The sequence below is a fragment of the Suricata suricatta genome, chromosome 3 (assembly GCF_006229205.1).
Source record: "Suricata suricatta isolate VVHF042 chromosome 3, meerkat_22Aug2017_6uvM2_HiC, whole genome shotgun sequence".
NCBI lineage: Eukaryota > Metazoa > Chordata > Mammalia > Carnivora > Herpestidae > Suricata > Suricata suricatta.
In genome coordinates, this window is record NC_043702.1 from 83,227,905 (window position 1) to 83,248,027 (window position 20,123).

The window sequence follows — 20,123 nt, forward strand, 5'->3', positions numbered from 1 at the left end:
TTGTAATCAAGATCATTTTTGTTTGTTTGTTTCACCTAATGCTAAGTAATTCAAAGTGGTTAGGAAGTCCGTATTGGATCTGGGACCAACAGTGGATGGGGTGATGGCATTGAGAAGTGACAGGCGTGATAGCCATTAGTTTAGCAGTGGGAATAATGACAGAAGCTGTGAAATGGAGTTTTTATATTCCAAGATCTGTTACAAATCCCAGAAAATTAAGAAATCAGAAGCACTGGCCTCTCCCCCAGGAGGACAGTGATTGATCTAGCAGTCTCCAGGACTGACACGTGGACACAGAGTCCCTGTCCAAGGCTCCCTCAGTAGGGGAAGCCTCTTTTACTACTCATTCATCGTACTCAGGCCTCTTGACATGCAGTCTTAATATTAAGATTGCTTCTTTTGCAATTTAAAGCTGTTTTTCTCTTCATTATGATGAAAAGATAAATATCAGGTGAGGAGAGAGAAACTTGAGAGGAACAGATTACTAACTAATGTCCTCAAAACAGAATATTCTCTGGTTGTAGTTTGAACCGCATTGAGGTTCCAAGTTTCCTGTTGGTCTTGACTGGAACCATTACTGGCTGTTCAATTATTATTTTCTCACTCAGTGAAGTCATGTGATTCCATTTATTCAACCAAAAGGACTGAGTATATATGAAGTGTGGGACTGTGTACTAAGCGCTCTGAGGCTATAGCAGGAATCAAAGTGACACAAATTCCTGGAGCCTATGAACTAACGGCAGAGTTCAGTTCTTTACAATTTCCAACTTCACCAATATTTTCAGGACCTGATTATACTATAGAATAACATTGTTTTCCTGCTATGCTATTATATATATGTGTGTATATATATATAGATATAGATATAGATATAGATATAGATATAGATATAGATATATATTCCTGTGATTTCTTGGGAACCAGAGAATAAAGATTAGAACAATAGCTAGTCATTACCAGAAGTTCTGCCCAATGTCCTGTTACCACAAGAATTTACTAGCCCTCCTATGTAGGAGTAACAGTTTCAGCCACAAAATATACCTCTGTGCTTGCCAAGTTTTCTATCACCAGGCATGCCATTTTCAAACCCTTTCCCCAGTTTCTTCCTCTGACCACTCCTTCAATGTTAGGTATCCCCAGGAATCTGTCCTCAGCTCCCTTCTGGCTCCACATTGTCCCTTGTCATTATTCATGACCTTGTCTCCATTGCCACCTTTAAACTGATGACTCTTAAATTCTTATCTAGATCCCAATGACCTTTACTGCATTCCAAGAGATATTGCTTATTCTTGAATGGAATTTGCTAATGAAGTATAAACAATGACCAATCACATCACACCCAAAACTTTCAACATCTTTCTTACCTCTAATTTTAGTCTCTTCCTTTAAGTGAGTTGAGGGTATCATTCCTCAGCTAATTCAAAACTTGGGTGCCATCCTGAAACCCTTCCTTCCTTACCTCTTGCATACACTTGGTGAGCATGTCCTATTGAATCCACCTCCTCTGTGCCTCTTGTATCCATCCCTGTTACCTGTTCCCCCATCATTTCTTTAGTTTGGGGTCTCTGGCTCGAACCCTTGCCTCAGCCTATTAACTGGGTTCACTATCTCTGGTTTGCCCTCCTACAGACTATCTTTTACATCACAAAGACTGTGATATTATTTATAAATAGAAATGGAATGATCTTATCTCCCTGTTTCTGACCCTTCCATGATTTACCTCATGTCTACAGAATGAATTTCAAATTCTGTAGGAAAGCCTATGAAAGGTTCTTCACAATTTAGGTCTCGTTCGCCACATCTTGGGCTTATGTTCTGCCACTTCTTTTATGCTTCCTAATCTTCCAATCATGCCAGAGGATTGGCTATTTCTTCACCACACCACAGGTCTTCAGTTTCACGTGTCTTTGTACGGTGTACCCTCTCTGCTTGTAGTAGGCCTGCTGGCTGCCGAACTGACATCTTTAAGATAGCTGTGCCATCTCCTCTGGGAGGCATTCTTTGGTGTCTCTAGGCTAAGTTCCAGCTGCTGGTTGGTGTTCTCACAGTGTCTTGCAGCACTGCACCATATGTATTGCAACTGTTTACCAATTTATCTACCCCAGGAGACTGTAGAATAAGTGAAGACAGGAGTCCTATTTATTCCCCTAGTATTGAGTTGAGGGGGTCAGCAATCTTTCTCTGTAAAGGGTCAGATAGTAAATGGTTTTGGCCTTGTGCAACTTGTCACAACCATTTAACTCGTGCCATTGTAGCGTGAAAGCAGCCATTGGCAATACATAAATATATAGGGGTGTGTGTGTGTGCGCCAATAAAACTTTATTGACAAAAACAGGCAACAGGCTGTATGCAGCTCAAGGATGAGCCATATTTTGCCAACCTAAGGTCCAGTCCAGTGCCTAGAATACAGTGGGCACTCATTTAAGATATAAAGGAATAGAAAGATAGGATTTCACAGTTGACAAACATTTTAGTAAGTATGAATTTATTTGACCTATTTCACATATGACCAAAAAGGAGGTTAGAGATATTAAAAGCTTTTATTTAATGTTGTACAGCTTCTAAGGACTGAGGTTGGGACTTGAGCCTATGTCTTCTGATTCCAAATCCCTGGTTCTTTCCATTAGTTAAAAGGCCAAGATTCACAGTGAAGCAGGATGGGGTAACTTACAAAATTCACCTCTTATGAGAAAACACCCCCATTGGGTGGACTGCCCCTACCAACAGAGCAGACTGTGGTAGATACACAGAAGTCATTTTAAGTTTTGTTTTGTTTCCTATTATTCAATGGCTAATGTTACCATTCAAATGTTAATTTAAAAGATCTAAAGTAATAATTTCACTCCTGTCTTAAAAACCTTATCTCCCAAAACTTTCCTCCAAAACAAGGATCCACCACTGAAAGGATCATTGAACCTTAGTCCCCAGCACACAAACCTTATAAATCCTGTGCCAAGATGTCTCCTAAGTAGATGACATTTTAATGATTACTACAGGGAGTTGGGAACTATTGCTTCATCCTCACGATCAGAGTAATTAATTTTCTTAACTACCAGGCCAAATTCTGCCACGGGAGTCCAGTTGAGAAATTTCAGACCCATAGGAAGTACATTAGCTCTTCAAAGTGATTAGGGTGCCATTTCAAATACACAAGCAAAGGAGCTATTAGGCTTCTGGCTTATTTCAAACGACTTGCAGCCCTTGTCCCTCAGGAAAAAAGAAAAAGAAAAAAAGTGAAAGGAAAAGAGAAAAGAGAGAAAAAAGAAAATAACAAATTTGTGCAGGTTCCTTATTTTCCAGTAAAAATACCCATGGCCTGCAAGTCGTTGGCTATCAGGTATTATGGTTGGGTGAGCAACCAAAGTGTACAGAAAAAGGGTGGAGTGCCAGAAGACAGCACAGAAAAACACAGCCTGCTCCAAAGCACACCAGAGCTGAGCACTCGGAGGCCTGACGGGAGGCAGAGAGCTTCACCAGCCATTGCTCTTGAAGACCAGAGAGAAGGGCAAGAGATCATGGGCTTTCAAGTTCATTCTTTAGGCATGTCTCATTGTTTTCCCCAAACTATCAGAAATGCTCACAGTGCCATTTTAAAGTCAGGGTGCATGAATTTTTTCCCTACCCTCGTATCCTCATACAACTCTTATGTTTCTAGGTCATCATCACTTGAGTTGCCTCTGACATAATTTTGTAGGATATTTTATTTAACACCCATGAAGACCACAGAGAAGCTTTAAATATCAATTTACTCTCACAAAATAGCCACAGCTCAACAGTTTCGCCTTTCAACGAGGCATTCAACTGGATGCTCCATGAGATTTGTCTATCCAGCCATATCATTCCTTCACCTCGGAATTTTGTGAACAGCTGGGAATTTTCTTAGAGTCAACGCAAAAGGGAAGATTTCTTAGGTTCTTTACAAACTATTCAACAAAGTGCAAGTCTTCTATAACAATGTTTATTTGCATCTAAAACCTGCAGCAAATACATTCCTCCAGAGCTATTTTTGAAAATCAGTGAATGACATGATTTCATTAGTTATCTCTAAGAGCCACCCATTTCTAAGATATTTTTAGTTTCTCTGAATAATGTATACTACAGGGAATTAATGTTGTTTCCCTACTCAAAAATCTGAGATTGTTTTGGCTTCCAAAATTCATGCCACAAAGCTAATCTGGCTAGCAAGTTTGATTTAGCTTGGTAGGTAGACACACTTTTGTTTTTCTGTAGGTATCATGTATTATTTTTACCCTGGAAATAAAAACAATGTGGGAAAAGACTTCAGTAATAGCTAGAAGACTTTACTCATAGTAATGGCATCAGGCATTCCAGAACTTCAAACGATCAGTGCTACCTATCAGGTAGATACATATTTTATAGGATTCTAGGAATGTTTATTTACACAGCGTGTTTGAAGCACAGGATAAGGCCCTACTGGCTTCAAAATATCTCATTTACCAGCTCCCATAAAGCCAGTATGGTGCTCTGTCTGGCAGAAAAGTCTCACTGTGAGAATCATTCTGATAAGTAAGACTACAAGGCAAGAGATCCATCCTTGGGAAACTACTGTAACAGGAGAGGCTCATACCTGCCTAAGAGTGAAGATAGAATAGATGATCTTAGCAAGCAACCACCTTAATGGTGAAAACAGTCCAACCTAAGAACATGGGGCAAGATGCGAATGAGGTTGATGGAGCATCAGGGACAGAGTAGAGTTTGGCTGGGCAGTTCACGCCAGATGGGCATGGTGTGGAGTATCATTTGGTTTGTCAAACAGGTAAAATCAGCCTCATTAGGACTGGGAGAAAGTGGCTGAGTCAGACCAGGGAGGGATTTAGGTTTTGGAAAAAGATCCTGTGGTGAGATAAAGAATTTTCTGGAAGCCAGGAAATTGTAGAAGCAACCCAGCTTCTACAATTCTTCCTATATTTATTTCATTAAAAATTATCTTCTATTTCTATCACTATAAAAATGATACATATTGATGTATCATTTTAATCTAGAATAAGTGATAAGTGATAGGTACATAATAAGTGATAGCTACTGTGTGAGACTCTTTTTTAATGCTTATTTATTTTTGAGAAAAAGAGAGAGAGAGAGAGAGAGCAGGGGAGGGACAGAAAGAGGGGAAGACACAGAATCTGAAGCAGGCTTCAGGCTCTGACCTGTTAGCACAGAGCCCAATGTGGGGCTTGAACCCATAGACTGTGAGATCATGACCAGAGCCAAAGTCGAGCAGTTAACTGACTGAGCCATCCAGGTGCCCTTGTGTAGGACTCTTTAAAACATGATCCATTAAGTGCTTACCAGTGACATCGATTCTTTTATGATCTCCATTTTAAAGATGAGAAGATAGAAGCTTAGAGGTAAGTGATTTATTCAGTTCACCTTCTGTAAATGGCAGAGTCAAGACCCTCATTCAGGTATGCCTAACTCTCAAGACTGCTCTCTTCACCTGTTTTCTTTTTTTTTTCTAACTTTTTAATGTTTGTTTATTTTTTAGAGAGAGAGAGAAAGAGAGAAAATGCACATGAGTGGAGTAGGGGCAGAGAGAGAGGGAGACACAGAATCTGAAGCAGGTTCTAGACTCTGAGCGTCACCACACAGCCCGACGCGGAGCTCAAACTCACAAACTGTGAGATCATGACCTGAACCTGAGTCAGATGCTTAACCAACTGAGCCACTCAGGTACCCATCTTCACCTGTTTTCTTAACTTCAATGTCACCTTCTATACCACTGTTAGGTGAGAAAAAGCAACACATGGAGGAAAAAAAATCCTCTCATAATTTAATGACTCCAGGAAAGAAATATTAATATTTCAACAAAAATTTTTAGCCTTTTCCAGATGCACACATTTTCCACATGGTTATACTCTCTTTGAGTATATAAGATATTGTGTCCCTGACTTAAACTTAACAGATCTCCAAAATAAAAAAAATCAATTAGCCATGAAGTACATTTCACTAAGCTGATACGATGTATCACGTTCTATATAACCTTCCCCTATCACTGAACACTTAAGTTGTTTCCAAGTTTCTGCCAGCACAAATATGACTATAAACAATTTTGCCTGCATAAACTGTCCCCCGTTACTTAATATGACTGGCTCAGAAGATGAAGATTTGAAAGGTTTTCATTCTGGAGATATATTACATATATGACTCTTCCATCGTGCTGGTTGGTACATCCTAACTGGCAGTATATAAAAGGCTTGATCCAATATACACCGGACAAAATGGGATTCATCCTGTTTAATTAGTTTTCAATGACCTCATATTCCTCTTTCTCTATATTTGCAAAATAGAGAAAAGGGTGCTTCCTTCTTAACAGTATCTCCTTTTGCCTTCTTTATTATTATTACAGTCACAATCACCCAGTGTTGAAACCTCAGGCTTTTCTCCGTGGCTGACTGGATATGGGGATAAAGAAATGAGAGAAATAAAAATTGTGTGGAATTTTGCTTTGAAAAGTCTCAAGGTTTAAGCCATTTCTTTCCATTTGATGTTTATCACTCTAATCCAACCACAACTCCCAGGTGGCCTCCTGGTTCTTTTCTCCTTCGGTCTTGTTTACTCTACACTCTGTTGTCCAACGACTTCCATAAATATTGAGCATTTCAAGCAATTGTCCCTTAGTGAAGTTTCAGTGGCTCTCTATGGCTTATAGAACTTCTTTGCCTGGCTCTACTACCCATCAGCAACTAAACCTTATCTTTGTAGGTCCGCCTTCCTCATTCCTTCCTGCATCTTCACTTTGCCTCCATACCTTTCCAAAGAAGCAGGCTAATGGAAAATGTACGTGACACATATTTTATAGAGATAGAACTTGCCATTTATGTGATGATTCAGAAGGTACTACAGGACCTTACAGTACTTATTGACTGTGATGTCAATTTGTGAAAGTGGCAATTAATAAAGGTTTCTGGTTGATGGCATTTTGAAGTGATACCTTATTCTGAATTTCTGGTCTTATGTTACCACAGCAGAAGCATAGAACTTGACCTTGAGTTTGATCAAGAATGAGGACTCTGGACTCTAAGACTACTCAGCTTATGCAGTCATTGTCTAATCTTCCGTTTAAGGCAATCACAACCCCTTAAAATTACTGGCTTTGGGGGCACCTGGGTGGGTCAGTAGGTTAAGCATCTGACTTCAGCTCAGGTCATGATCTCATGGTTCATGGGTTCGAGTCTCACATCAGGCTCTGTGCTTCAGATTCTGTGTCCCCTTCTCTCCCTACCCCTCCTCCACTCACACTCTGTCTTACTCTGTCTCTTAAAAATAAGTAAATGTAAATAAAAAAAATTACTGGCTTTTGTGGACAAAACTGGCACCCACCTTGTAGTCCAATTGGGCCGTATTAAGCTTTCTCAGTTGGTAGTTTCTCTGCTTTCAAGGGAATGTTTAATTCAGTGCAGTGCAAAAATGGAGCTCTATTCTATTGGCTATAGAGCATGTAGGTCACATGGAATTTTTGGCACTTCATTACATACCCTGACCCTCACTAAACAAACTTCAAAATATATATATTTGCAACAATTTGAAATAAACACTACATACAAGTGTTGATGGTAGATTTTCTGAAGAACTACCAAATGCATCACGACTAAGGAAAACATTCTAATGATTCTTTCAAACATGAATATTTTTAAATTCTTGTTAAACAATCTTCTTATTTAGTCTTCTCAGGCTTTGATGACATGCCACAATTGGCTGTTTATCAAAAACTTAGCAAAAAATGATTAATAAGATATAATCATGTGCACACTCTTGTGCATAATTAAACCCCCTTTATAAATCAGTGCAGGGAGGAATATGGTTACACCATTCAAGAAAGGTTGGTAACCTAGCAAATAACACTTTTCTCTCCATTTATAATTTAAAAAATCTTTTAATGTGAATCCTGTGAAGGTGATATAATAATCTGATCTTAAATCTTAGTTAGAAACATCTATTTCCATCTCTGCTGAACTGCTTGAAAATTCTAACAGAATTGGGAAGTTACATTAGAGATAAGAAACATGATGAGGCATTAATTGTTATTCCCGGGATAGTGTGGCATAAAGGTGGAGGATTCTTATCCTTCTGAGATTTTTAATTGGATGGATATGTTTGTTTTTTCAAAGGAGGATTTAGCTGACTCTAAATTTCTTCTTTTTATAGCTATTCATTCAGTTGGGGGGAAAAGGAATAATTGAGCCTGAGTCATGGATATTTTTCAACATCTCCAAGATGAGGTAGTACACAGTAGTATGAATATGCTTTCCTTTTGTTTTATAATTTTGTCCAGTTAAAGTTACCGGGATGAGCATTCCAGTATTTACTTCTAGCAGAAGTTTTCTAGGAGAAACCCTTTTCATGGTGGTGTGCCTGGATCCTCTGGGGAAAGAATTTATGTCTGAGGAATGCTTACTTTGTGCCAAGCATTTGATATGCATTATCTCATTTAATTCTCATAACTACAAATTATGGCCGATATTATTTAATCCGATTTTTTGTGCTTGAGATCCTAAGAGGAGCAAAGTATACAATGAGGATTTGACCCTCTCTCTTTTTCTATTTCCTTAAAACCCGAGATCCTTTCACTAAACCACACGGGTTTCCCATTAGAGGCAGTATGTGGAGGTAATAAGAGAGGACATCCTAGTAATAAGGGAAGGTCTGAACCTTGACACAGGTTCTCCTCTGGGGTAAAATAAGAAAGAAACTAATATGATGAATTAGATTAAAGCATGTTCCCTAATGCAGTAACTGATTAAGCAAATCATGGACTATCAAGACTGTGGAATACTATGTCAATGTCATCATTAGAGAGAACCATGTAAGTCTGTTTAATGAAATGGAAGGCTGTCCATGAGTTGCAAAATACTGCATAGCAATGTGTACAAAATGATTAACTTTAACACAATAACAACCATTTACACATATGTTTACATGTGCTTAAATGCAGGTCTGGAAGCATCTATACAAAAATGTGGGTTACTTCTGCTCAGCAGGCTAAGAGTAACTGGTAGACATTTTTTACCTCTTAAGCTATATGCACCACTGTTGCTTAAATTGTGTGTGCGTGCAATTACATGTATTAAACTTACAATTAAAGTGCATGTTAATGGATTAATTGAATAATGTGTAGGAATGACTCAACCCAAGAAATGGACGATTAAGGAGATTTAATCTCACCAAAGTAAAACAGTCCAATCTATTTGACACTCTCTCAGGCTTCAACATTACTATATGTACATGGCTAAAAGCTAAAACCTCATCACTTGTATTGCACTCTGCCTTATCTGAAGAAGGTGTTAAGGGACCAGTCATTTCAAATTTAACACGTCCAAAATGGAGCTTTCTAGTCTGCTCTTCTTATTCAACCCATCTGTCTGTGTAGTACTACCCTTTCTTCATGTGCCCAAGTACAAATCCTAAGAGGCACATTTGCTTTCTCCTTTCCTTTTTGATCTGTATTCTGACCAGCAGCAGATCTAACTTGACCCATCACCAATATATCTCATTAAGGACTCCACATAAGCCATCCTTACCTCTTGCCTGGACAACCATGGTTGCCTCCACACAGGTGTCCTTGCTTCCATTTTACAAATCCATTCTCCACATGGCAGCCAGAGTGATCTTTTATTATATTCCCTCACTTTAGCACTCCTTATGGTTTTTCATTGTATTTATTTTATTATTATTATTATTAGAAAGAGAGAGAGAAAGCAAGCTGGAGGAAGGGAAAGAGGGAGAGACAGAGAATCCTAAGCAGACTCCAAGCTCAGCACGAAGTCCAACACGATGCTTGATCACATGACCCTGGGATCATGACCTGATCTGAAATTAAAAGTTGGATGCTCAACTGGGCCAGCCACCCAGGTGCCCCAGTTTTTCATTATATTTGGAATACAACCCAAATCTCTCACTGAGGCTCAGAAGAACCAATGGGATCTGGTACCAGATGATTTAAAGGTTACGACCTTAACTCCTACCACCATCCTCCTAGTTCATTAAGCTCTAACTATCCTGGCTTGCCTTCTGTTTTTCAAATACATCAAGTTCTGTGGGCCCCTGGGTCTTTACACATGCTTTTTTTCTTCAATACTCTTCTATTAGCTTTTTACATGGATGGCATCTTACCAATCTGAATCAATGTTTTACAAATAAAGAAATTGAATTTCAGACCGTGTAAGAGACTTATTTGTGGTCATAACACTTGCTACATGATGAAGCTGTATTTTGCACTCAGTTCTGAATTATTTCATGCTCTTCCTAATTTACTAGATAATGAAGTAAAGACACTCCATCCTAAGGCTGTGGGTAAGATTATGACAATTAATCAGCAAGCATCTACTTGTTGAAAAGATTAGAAAAAAATTATTTTAGAAGTTCCTTTCATAAGCTCTCCTTCCTACATTCTCCAGCTTCTGCAGGAAGACTTACACTGGCTAAGAGGAAAATGTGAGATAAATGCGCTTGGAAAATCTTGTCTGAGAGATTTGAAATTCAATACTGCTATATAAGAAATGAGAGTATGAGGACCCAATCAGAACCCCTCACAACTTACTTAGTTAGATGTCCAAATAGAATTTTCATGGTGTCACGATTTGGTGGGGGTAGTTTTTGCACAAGAGACTTTATAGTTTCAATTCTTGTGTTGTAGTCTGGCTTTTCTGAAAAATAAATAAATAAAAATGAAGGTTAGAAAAAATGAGATTTCATAGGTGTGTGAGGGAATTTTCTTTGGAGAACTTTGGACTAAGACTTAGCAACATAAAGTCTTAATCAGCAACCAAAGAATAGATGTATTCAACGTCATTTCATGAAGTTTTGTATTTTGGCTCTGATGTAGATCAGAGTAATATCAAGCAGGAGCAGTGTAGGTTTGACATAATCTTCTTTGTAAGATCTGTTATTGAATCAGTTTTATAAATGCTTTACTGTGTTATAAGATGCAGGAGGGTGAATAAGGGCTTTCCAAAGATGTCCATGCCATAATCTCTGAAACCTGTGAATATGTTGTCTTCTATGACAAGAGGGACTTTGCCAATGTGATTCAATTAGGGACTCTGAGATGGGAAGATTATTCTGGAATTTTCTGTGTGGGCCCAGTAAAAATCACAAAGGTGGTTAAGAGAAAAGCAGGAGGATCAGAGTCAGAGAGAAAAGTTGATGTATCAATTGAAACAGAAAAATAAATGGCTATTCGATGAAAGGCCATGGGCTAAGGAGCAAAGACAGCCTCATAACTGTAAAAGGCAAGGAAAGAGGGCCCCCAGAAGCAGCTCAGGTCTACCAATGCCTCGATTTTTGCCTTTAAAACTGATTTCAGACTTCTGTCCTCCAGGAATGTAAGATAATAAATGTGTGTTGTCTGAAGCCACTGAGTTTGTGATAATTTGTTATAGCAGCAACAGGAAATGAACAGATGAGGACACAGAGTGTGATTCAATTACCAATATTCTATTGTTCATTTGATTTTGTGGAAGGGTAAATAATTTTTTTTGAATTACTTCTATGTTATCATTTCTCCCTAACAGATTTTGGTTTTGCTATAAAATTAAAAAGGGCAAAAATTAGAAATTGAAGGCCTATTACCTAGTCATACATGTTTTTACAAATAGGAAGTTGTTTAAAACTACATACCGCCTAGATTGCTTTCTTTCATTTTGCATCTTTTTTCCTTTATGGGCAGGGATGGCATAATAAGAATTGGTTTACTTAGCATCTAGAGAATTCATCTACCGTAATTTTAATTAGGACTTAGAATTGTAATTGTTTATTCAATGTAAACACTTTATGCACATTGACCTAGACATTTTTATTTTCTATACTCTGTCTCTAACTCACAGAGCTCCTGGTATTTCATAAGAGGTCACTGTTGGAAAAGATGATGTATGAGAATAATATGTAAGGTACACATCAACCCAATATCCATTCTCTTAGCAAGACAATGCACTGTTGAGAGGATGGCAGTATACCCCGCTAAAAGAGTTCCTTTCTCAGCCTCCTTGGCAGCTGGAGTGTGTGTGTGTGACCATGTCAGGCCAATAAGACTTCAGTCAAAGTGATAGATGGAACTTCTGGTGAGACCATGTGCCAGGAGGTGATGTAGCTTTTTAGCCTTTTTAATTTTCTTCTCCTCAGAATGTAGATGGAAGGGTTGTACCATCCAATGACCTTGAGAAGTGAGTCTATGCAGCTAGAAGGAGTTTGTCTGAATCTTTGGAGCTGTCAGATCAGTCCTATACTGTCTGTCTCTGGTTTTCGTTAACATAAGAAAATCAGCCATAGTGGACCAAAGGCTTTGAAGATGAGTCTCGGATACTAAAGCCAAACACAATGCTTGATACAAAGTGCTTCCAAAAGCCCAGTTCATGATCACCTGTTATTAGGTATGTAAACTTTACAGAGTAGGGTAAGAAAGAGTTAGTTCAGAAGCTGGCAGTTGTTTTTTTTAAAACACTGTTGCAAAAAAACTTCTAATAAAGAACTATAGGAAAATATCCTGCAAAAGATGGTATTTGGCTACAGTGGGGTGGGGGGCAATCTTCCTAGTAGAACTCTGCTTGGAAACTTTTCTTCTTCCTCCCAAAACCACAAAGGCCTATAAATAATGCCTCCCACAGCTAGAGCTTTCAAAATTGCAGTTATTCTTAGAAGAGTTCCAACGTAATATGGATTAAACAACTGCAAATAAAAGAGACAAAGGAAAGAGAGAGAGAAATTTTTTTAAAAAGGAGAGAGAGAAAGAAAAAGAAAGGCCAGTTGCAACATCATCGCAGATATAATCTTTCTGCCAAAAGGATCAAAAGCCCCCTTGTTGCTTAATGATAGTAAAACAATGTGATGCTAGGACTCAGTTGGAGCCTATGGGATATAACTAACTCAGAAAAAATAACTAACTCAGTAAAATAACTCCATAGAGATGGGAGTGAAATTGGTATAGTATGTCCAGGACGGAGCTCTTAGGGATACATGGATACCTTATATCTAGTCACTGGAAGCTAATATACACACCAGTGATTATATATAATTCACATCTAACTACATATCTACGCACATATACATATACACATACACACATTTATATATTCATGAAGCAGAAACATTCTGCATAGTTGGCATGATGCTATTAGGGTCATTTACTTGAGGGTCTGGTGAACCACTTGGTTCAAGCAATAAAGATGACGTTGAGAGAGGAGAGGAAGGAAGAGGAGGAGAGGAAACCTTTCAAATTTCACTGAAATCTCTCACCATCATAATGATCAGGTCAGTATCAGAGTCTCTGAAAAAGGGATCAGTTGACATTGGGGACTAAGTAAGTAGCAGTTATAAGTTAAGTTTGAGAGACAATTAAGTGGAGAGCGGCCTAAAATGGCTACATCCAGCAGCAAACTTCAGTTTTAGGGAACGTATGACTCAGGTTTAAGAAAAGTTGGGGGTTGCTTAATTATAAATATTTAAATTTGCAAGGTCACTGCCATGGTGCTTGAGGAGGAATTAAATCTTTAATAAGCTTGTTTAACCATTAGGTAGAAGAACTATGAAACTACCCTAGACAGAGTCAGTTTTCTCTTTCCTATGTTCCACTGCACTTAGGACATTCTATTTATACAACATTCCACATGGCATTTCCAACTTGAATGCCTTTCAAGTTCTCCCATTAAGCTGGGAATTTTCCTATAAAGCCAGACAGATTTTATACTGGCACATAGAGGGTTAAATGAACAAAGAGAATTATCAAACAAATGAAAGACATGAACATGGATTAGAATACACAGACCTTAGTTTGAATTCTGTAACAGCTTTTTATTAGCTGTGTGGTCTTGGAAAAATTGCTCACTTTCTTTGAATAATATCTAAAAGGCTAGTTTTATGGATTAAACAAGATAGTATGTAATGTACCTAGCACAATGACTAGTAAAAAGTGCATACTCGATAAATATTCACCCCTTTCTCACCCTTGCCTTTTTTGAGGCCCATGCTGTGTCTGGTTCACCTTTTATTTTCAGCAGTAAGCATTCTATCTGGTTGCACTGGCCATTCAAAATGTAGTTGCCAGTACTCTGAGTTGGTGCCAATTGGTGCCAATATGATTGCCATGGGAATCTTACATTTCACAGTACACTATATACTTTGTGATCACCAGACTGATGATCGGATTGGTGAGCAGGTCAGTTACATTTAAGAATCCTTATAAAAGTGTAAGGTGGTTTCCATATCTGCTTATAAGAAACATTCTACATGAAGGCTAGTTCATAGAAATATTTTTTTCTCTCTTCTCTACTTTCACACATACTTGAGAAATTGCACAATTGAATAGTGGTACATGCATTGTGTGGCTGAGTTATCTTTAAGTACTGAAGGAGGAACTGAGCAATGGTTCAGAGAGAGTGGGAATATTATTAAGGAAGAGATTTACTTTCCTTATAACATCATCAGAACAAAATCTTTGAAAAGGTTATAAGAAAGCAGTGGTTTTCCCTTCAAATCAATACCACACCCACTCTTCCATAGTTTGTAGAATCAGGAAATTGCACAAATACCTCTAAGTGGAGTAACATCTACAAATACAACTGGATACATTAAAATTGAAATGACACCTTTTCAGATCTGGTTTATTGATGTGTCATATAAGGAATTGGAATCTGCATATACAACACAGGACTGGTTAACGAGCTAAGATTCATATACAGCTTACTAAAGATGTGTCACCTGTCTTCAGTTGATTCAGTGAGCATCTGAAAGACAGCATTTTCTATTAATATTTCTCCTTCAGCATATGGTTTCTCATTATTGTGAAGTATTGAGAGTTTTGAGAAGATTTTGAGACATTTCTGACTTTTTTTTTTTACATTATGACCTAAGGGAAAGGGGAAAACTTCTTCTTCATGGAGAATTAGAGAATCTCTTAGGTAAATTATGAGACTTCAGAATCTTTCCAGTAATAAGGAACTCCATAATTCTTTCCCCTTTTCCTTACACTTGCCCCTAATCTCATTCCCTTATGATTTATTTTTGAGGCTACTCTATGCTTTATAATACCCTGTTTTAGTTCTCTACCCATATCTCAACTGCCTCGCCATAGTCTAAGGTGTGAACATAACCTCTCTACTTGTACACCAAACCTGTCTGTAGTGCTTTATTGTTGCCACTGTTGGGTGGCAAAAAAATGTCTATGTAAAAATACATATAACATACAAGTTCCTGTTAAAATAGTAAAAGAGTAAACGATTTCTTCCTAATGTTTATCCCTCACCCACCTGGCTCCATATTCTCAAACTACATGAAGCTCTGTTGTAAATGAGCTTCTTGAAAAACAACTCCAGGCTACTTAGAGAAGTAACAGCTTCTACATGATGTGAAATAGCCTTTAATGTTATGATAAGGATGTGGCTTTATAGTTTTGCCCTGATTCATAGTTTTGAGGACACATTTTTTAAAAATATAGTTTATGAGAGTTACGTTTACATTTATCTGCAAGAAATGTTGCTACTAAAACAAGGACATTTACAACCAAATGCCTTTTCTGCAAAGAGATAAGATAAGGTTATACAATGATTGAAAGAGTTCTGTGCAGTGCAGAACCCTGGACTTGGTGACCTCCGGACACTTTTCTGGCCTTATCATCCATGCATTTATTATACTTAACTTATTTATAGCCACCTGTTAAATCATACTCCAAAATTAATTCTTCATTGTTATGCGGGTTCACCCAGAGGAAGAAAAGACCAGATTCTCTCAGCATCCGATATATTGGTAGTACTACTCCTTCTGTTTATCTCTAACTCTTGAAGGACAACTGTACCCCCTTTGTTTTAACAAGGTCAGCAATATCACAGCTGTTCTGCTTCTGAAAGTTATTCTGGAATGTATAATGTATCCCATAAGAAAAAGATGGTAGTCACTTATATGTTAGGGCCATATTTGGAAGAAAGCAGTTGCCTTTCTATTCAATTCATAATTTTTTGTATCATGACCATTTCGGTGTAGAGACTGCCCGACTTATAGAAGGAACGAGCCTCATCCGATAACATTTTATGTACTATTGTACTCCGCAACTGAATACAGATCTCAGAGGATAAGCCTTTTAATTATAAAACTTGAGGTAGATGCTGAGGAATCATTCAAGTCATGATAATTGCCTGATAAATTTCTTTAAATAACTTACATTTACTTTAGGGAGAAGCATGTGACTCACAGTTGGATGCAAATAAACATATACTTCAAATCTATGTTTTAAAATAACAGAAGCCATATACCATGAAGAGGTCTGAAAGAACTAGGTGAGAATTTTTATTCTGCTATATGTTTTGAGGCAGCATATGATATGTTGCTTGAATTCTTGAGGCTTCCCATTCCTCAAAAACCCAAAAAGCCCACACCCCATAGAACTGTTTGTGGAATTAAACATTTTGGTGCACATCAATGCACAGATAATGAGTGCTTATTAAATGTAAGTCCTCTTCCCATTAAAGTCTTTCTTTTAAATCATCCTCTTTATCAGGGTTGGCACATGATTGCTCATAGTTCAAGGCTGTTTCCAAAATCATACAAAGCCATAAATATGAATCTTTAGTACTTTTCCCTAAAAACATGAACAGCCTATAATATGTGATATCTTTATAAATACGCAGAATGCTGTCCATCATCAAAGAGTGTTTGTTCATAATTCATAAGTAGATACAGTGTATCATAAATAGAAGTGTCATTATATCATAAACTAGGAATAACCATGGCCTTCAGGTTAGCCTGTGGTTGGCAATTTCAATTTTTTAAGATTCTAGTCACCCTACTTGCCATCTTCCTGTAAACTAGAAAAGCCTTATTTTATATTTAATTAAAAGGAAGGCACATTCTCAATGCCCACAGATACCTGGTAAGTTTGACTTCGGGTGATGATAATCTCTGTCAAAACAGTTCAAATTGAGAATGGAGGTATGTAACCTGCAAGGCAGGAAAGACACAGTGGGAACTGAAGCTACTTGACTCGGGGAAGACCTCTTTCTTCCTCTCGTGTGGATGACCTGAGAGTTAGAATGAATCACTGCCCTGGCACACTTGTATTCCTAGTTTCTCCTTACGAGAGATGTTAATATTTTGTCTGGTTTTTGAATAAAGAAGACTTTAAGGAAGAATTTTAAAGATGAAATCACTCTCCATAGCTAATAAATGTCAGTAATGAAAATATTATGGCTAACTGATTGCCGTAGGTCCGTGGATTCCTTAACCTGTGAGGAAAGCTTCAGCACAGTGGCTAGTTTAGCATCATTTCCAGAGCCCATTTCTGATCCTTGAGGGGGAGGAGGCCGGATGTTAGGAGCAAACCTAATCTTGTTAAGTGCAACCTTGATCTCTTTCCATCTCTACTCTTATTCTCCGGCAATGAACAATTAGAAAATTAAAGAAATTAATTTGAAAGTTAAAAGAAAAAACCCTAGTTCTTAAATAATTTTTTAGAGTATAGACATGTATCCAGGGTTGAAGGAAAAAATATTAATTAAGAGCTTTGTGCAACCTGTGGTAGATACAAGGTTGACCCCTGGCTTCTGTCATTTGACCACCCAAGGGGGCAGATACACTACAACACAGTCATTAGAGATATTTAAATTCAAGACATATCATAATGTAGATATCAGAGAAGTTTATGTGTTTCTTCTGACTGAAGGGATCCTCTAAATTGATTGTAAACTCATATTGCTTCTGAAGTGTTAGCTCATTATACCAAAAAATTCAAAATAATTGAGAAATGTACTTAATACTAAAGCAACTGTAAATTTTTACATTAAGTTGAAGGCCTTAGAATGATTATTCTTAACTTCTTTATACATTCTCCCAAATATATTCAGGCAAGTAATTAAGTCACCTTTATCTTTTCTTGTGACTATACCCACGTTATTCTAGAGCCTTCAGGTGCATTGACCTCACACTGAGGACAAATTTAGAAAAAGTATTTAAGTTTTAATACTAACTTTAAAAAAATTTAACGTTCAGTTTTTATTTTTTGAGAGAGAGACAAAGCGCGAGTGGAGGGGCAGAGAGAGAAGGAGATAAAGAATCCAAAGCAGGCCCCAGGCTCTGAGCTAGCTGTCAGCACAGAGCCCGATGCAGGGCCTGAACTCGAGAACCGGGAGATCATGACCTGGGCCGAAGTCGATCGCTCAACCAAATGAGCCACCCAGACGCCCCCCTCAATAGTAACTTTTAATAAAGGGTATTGCTTTGGTGCAACCAGTTGTAGGATGAAGCATTTCCTAAAATTCACCAACCTAAACCTATCTCTCAAACACCACTTCCTCAATTTTGCAGCAACACCCCTCTTTGTTTGAGTTGAAGAGGAAAGCAAAGGCTGACACCCCAGTAGCAATCTTTACAGGAAAAGCATGATTGTATTGTCCTCCCTAGAATTTCTTGTTTTCAAAGTAATTTCAGAGGTGTCATGGTGGCCAAGTATATTTCTGTAACTTACAAATGATACTAATTCATCCTCAGGCGATAGTCTGTGCTGAGAAAATAAAGCTCGCTGGTTTATTTCTTTGAAATTCAGTTCTCCTATGAGAATTTTCTTTAAACTTTACTTATTCAAGCATATCTGCTTTTACAAGCTTTAAAAAAAAAAACAAGAGTTACCATTTTGAGTCATTTGACATCTTTCTAATCAAAATCAGTAATTCTTTTCAAGCTATTCAAGTGGCTATTTATATTAAGCATTATCTTTGTACATTTTCACGAAGGTAGAAATCCTACAAATACTCTTCTAAATTTGAAGCTTTTAATATGTGTCTACCTCTTTCCATTGGTAGGTAAATTAAATTTATTTATAGGGAATTTTAAAAAATCTCACTTAAAAACAAGTAGGACCTGTCACACAATTGAGAAAACTGTAAACTAAAGAAATATATCCTCTATCTTTTAGGTTAAACATATTTCTTTAAAAAAGCATATTAAAGTTATCCATAACTATTCATTTTGAGCTTGCTGAAGAGGAGAGGAGATAGCGCTTGCTATGGTGAACTGTTTTTCCAGCCAGTCCATTTGACATGGCCACACAGTGACGCTGAGCACAGAGGAGAGTTAATAGCACAGGCATCGAAATCCTTTAAGAAAATAATTTTATGATTCAGCTTTTTTTTTTTAATTGTGAGACTTATTGTAAAAGAAGAAAAACAGGCAACATGTGGTAACTTTAGTCAGCATTTCTGAACTGGGAATGATAAACACCTCTGCCTGGCTCTGGCATTTATCAGGACTGAGATATTATTACCACATAGAGTCACAGCATGGTTACTGTTATCATCTGAAAAAAGAGCCAGCTAATCTTAATGGTTTGTAAAGCCGTTACCTGCACTGGTCTGACATTTATCATGATCATTTTACCACATGGGTCCTACATAGCAAAGGTCTTTTATCTGGAAGGGACATCACTATGAATTATTATTTGCAGCTAGGTAGAAAATTGTATGTTGTAGATACCTTTTCTCATTATAAATCACATAGTCACATTTCACCATTTCCCCCAGAAAGCTGCTGAGCCCAGGTTTTTTTGCCACAGCTTGCTTTCCTCTCCATCTCTCACTCTCTCTCTCTCCAGTTTCTTGAAAATATTAGCCATTTTGCCATTAATACCTTTAATATAATTTTTGAAGAACTATATATTCAGTAGGTGAACACAGGGAGATACTTTCATTATAGTTAGGGGACTTTCCTCTACATTCTGGGAAGGGACTGCACAGTACTTTTAGAAATTGAAGTTGATAACTCTCTACTTCTGCTGCTGCTGTTGTTGTTTTAAATGCTTATTCTCCTTTCTGTCTTGGTGGGCAGACTTTTTTCTGTTTCTGACGTTGCCAATAGAATATTTACCAGTAGATCAAACAAAATTTCTGATGCTTGATTTGAAATACTCAAAACACGAATGCCATCTCTTGCTTGAAATCCTTAGCTTGGAAATGTGTCCTCATGAGGAGAAAATATACTTTTATTCTGCCAGATTGTGAGTCTTTTCAGATCTTGTTTTAGCAAGTTACAATGGAGTAGAAGTTTCCTCCAACAAATTTGTTTAAAAAGATGCTTAGGTTCTGTCCGTATCTATGTCCTAATCATATAAATTAACATATAGCAGAAAGGAGGAT

At 37.6% G+C, this 20,123-nt stretch overlaps 1 protein-coding gene across 6 annotated transcripts in view; it reads right to left on the reverse strand.

Annotated features, from left to right (window-relative positions):
• Positions 1-20,123, reverse strand: part of ARHGAP15 (Rho GTPase activating protein 15) — a 599,315-nt gene that overhangs the window by 51,521 nt on the left and 527,671 nt on the right. For 5 of the 6 annotated variants that reach the window (XM_029934637.1, XM_029934641.1, XM_029934642.1 and 2 more), the window contains one exon: positions 10,556-10,661. In XM_029934637.1, the coding sequence (XP_029790497.1) occupies positions 10,556-10,661 (106 nt within the window). Of the gene's footprint in view, positions 1-9,721; positions 9,826-10,555; positions 10,662-20,123 lie in introns of those variants that run through there. The other variant, XM_029934640.1, reaches the window with a different exon arrangement.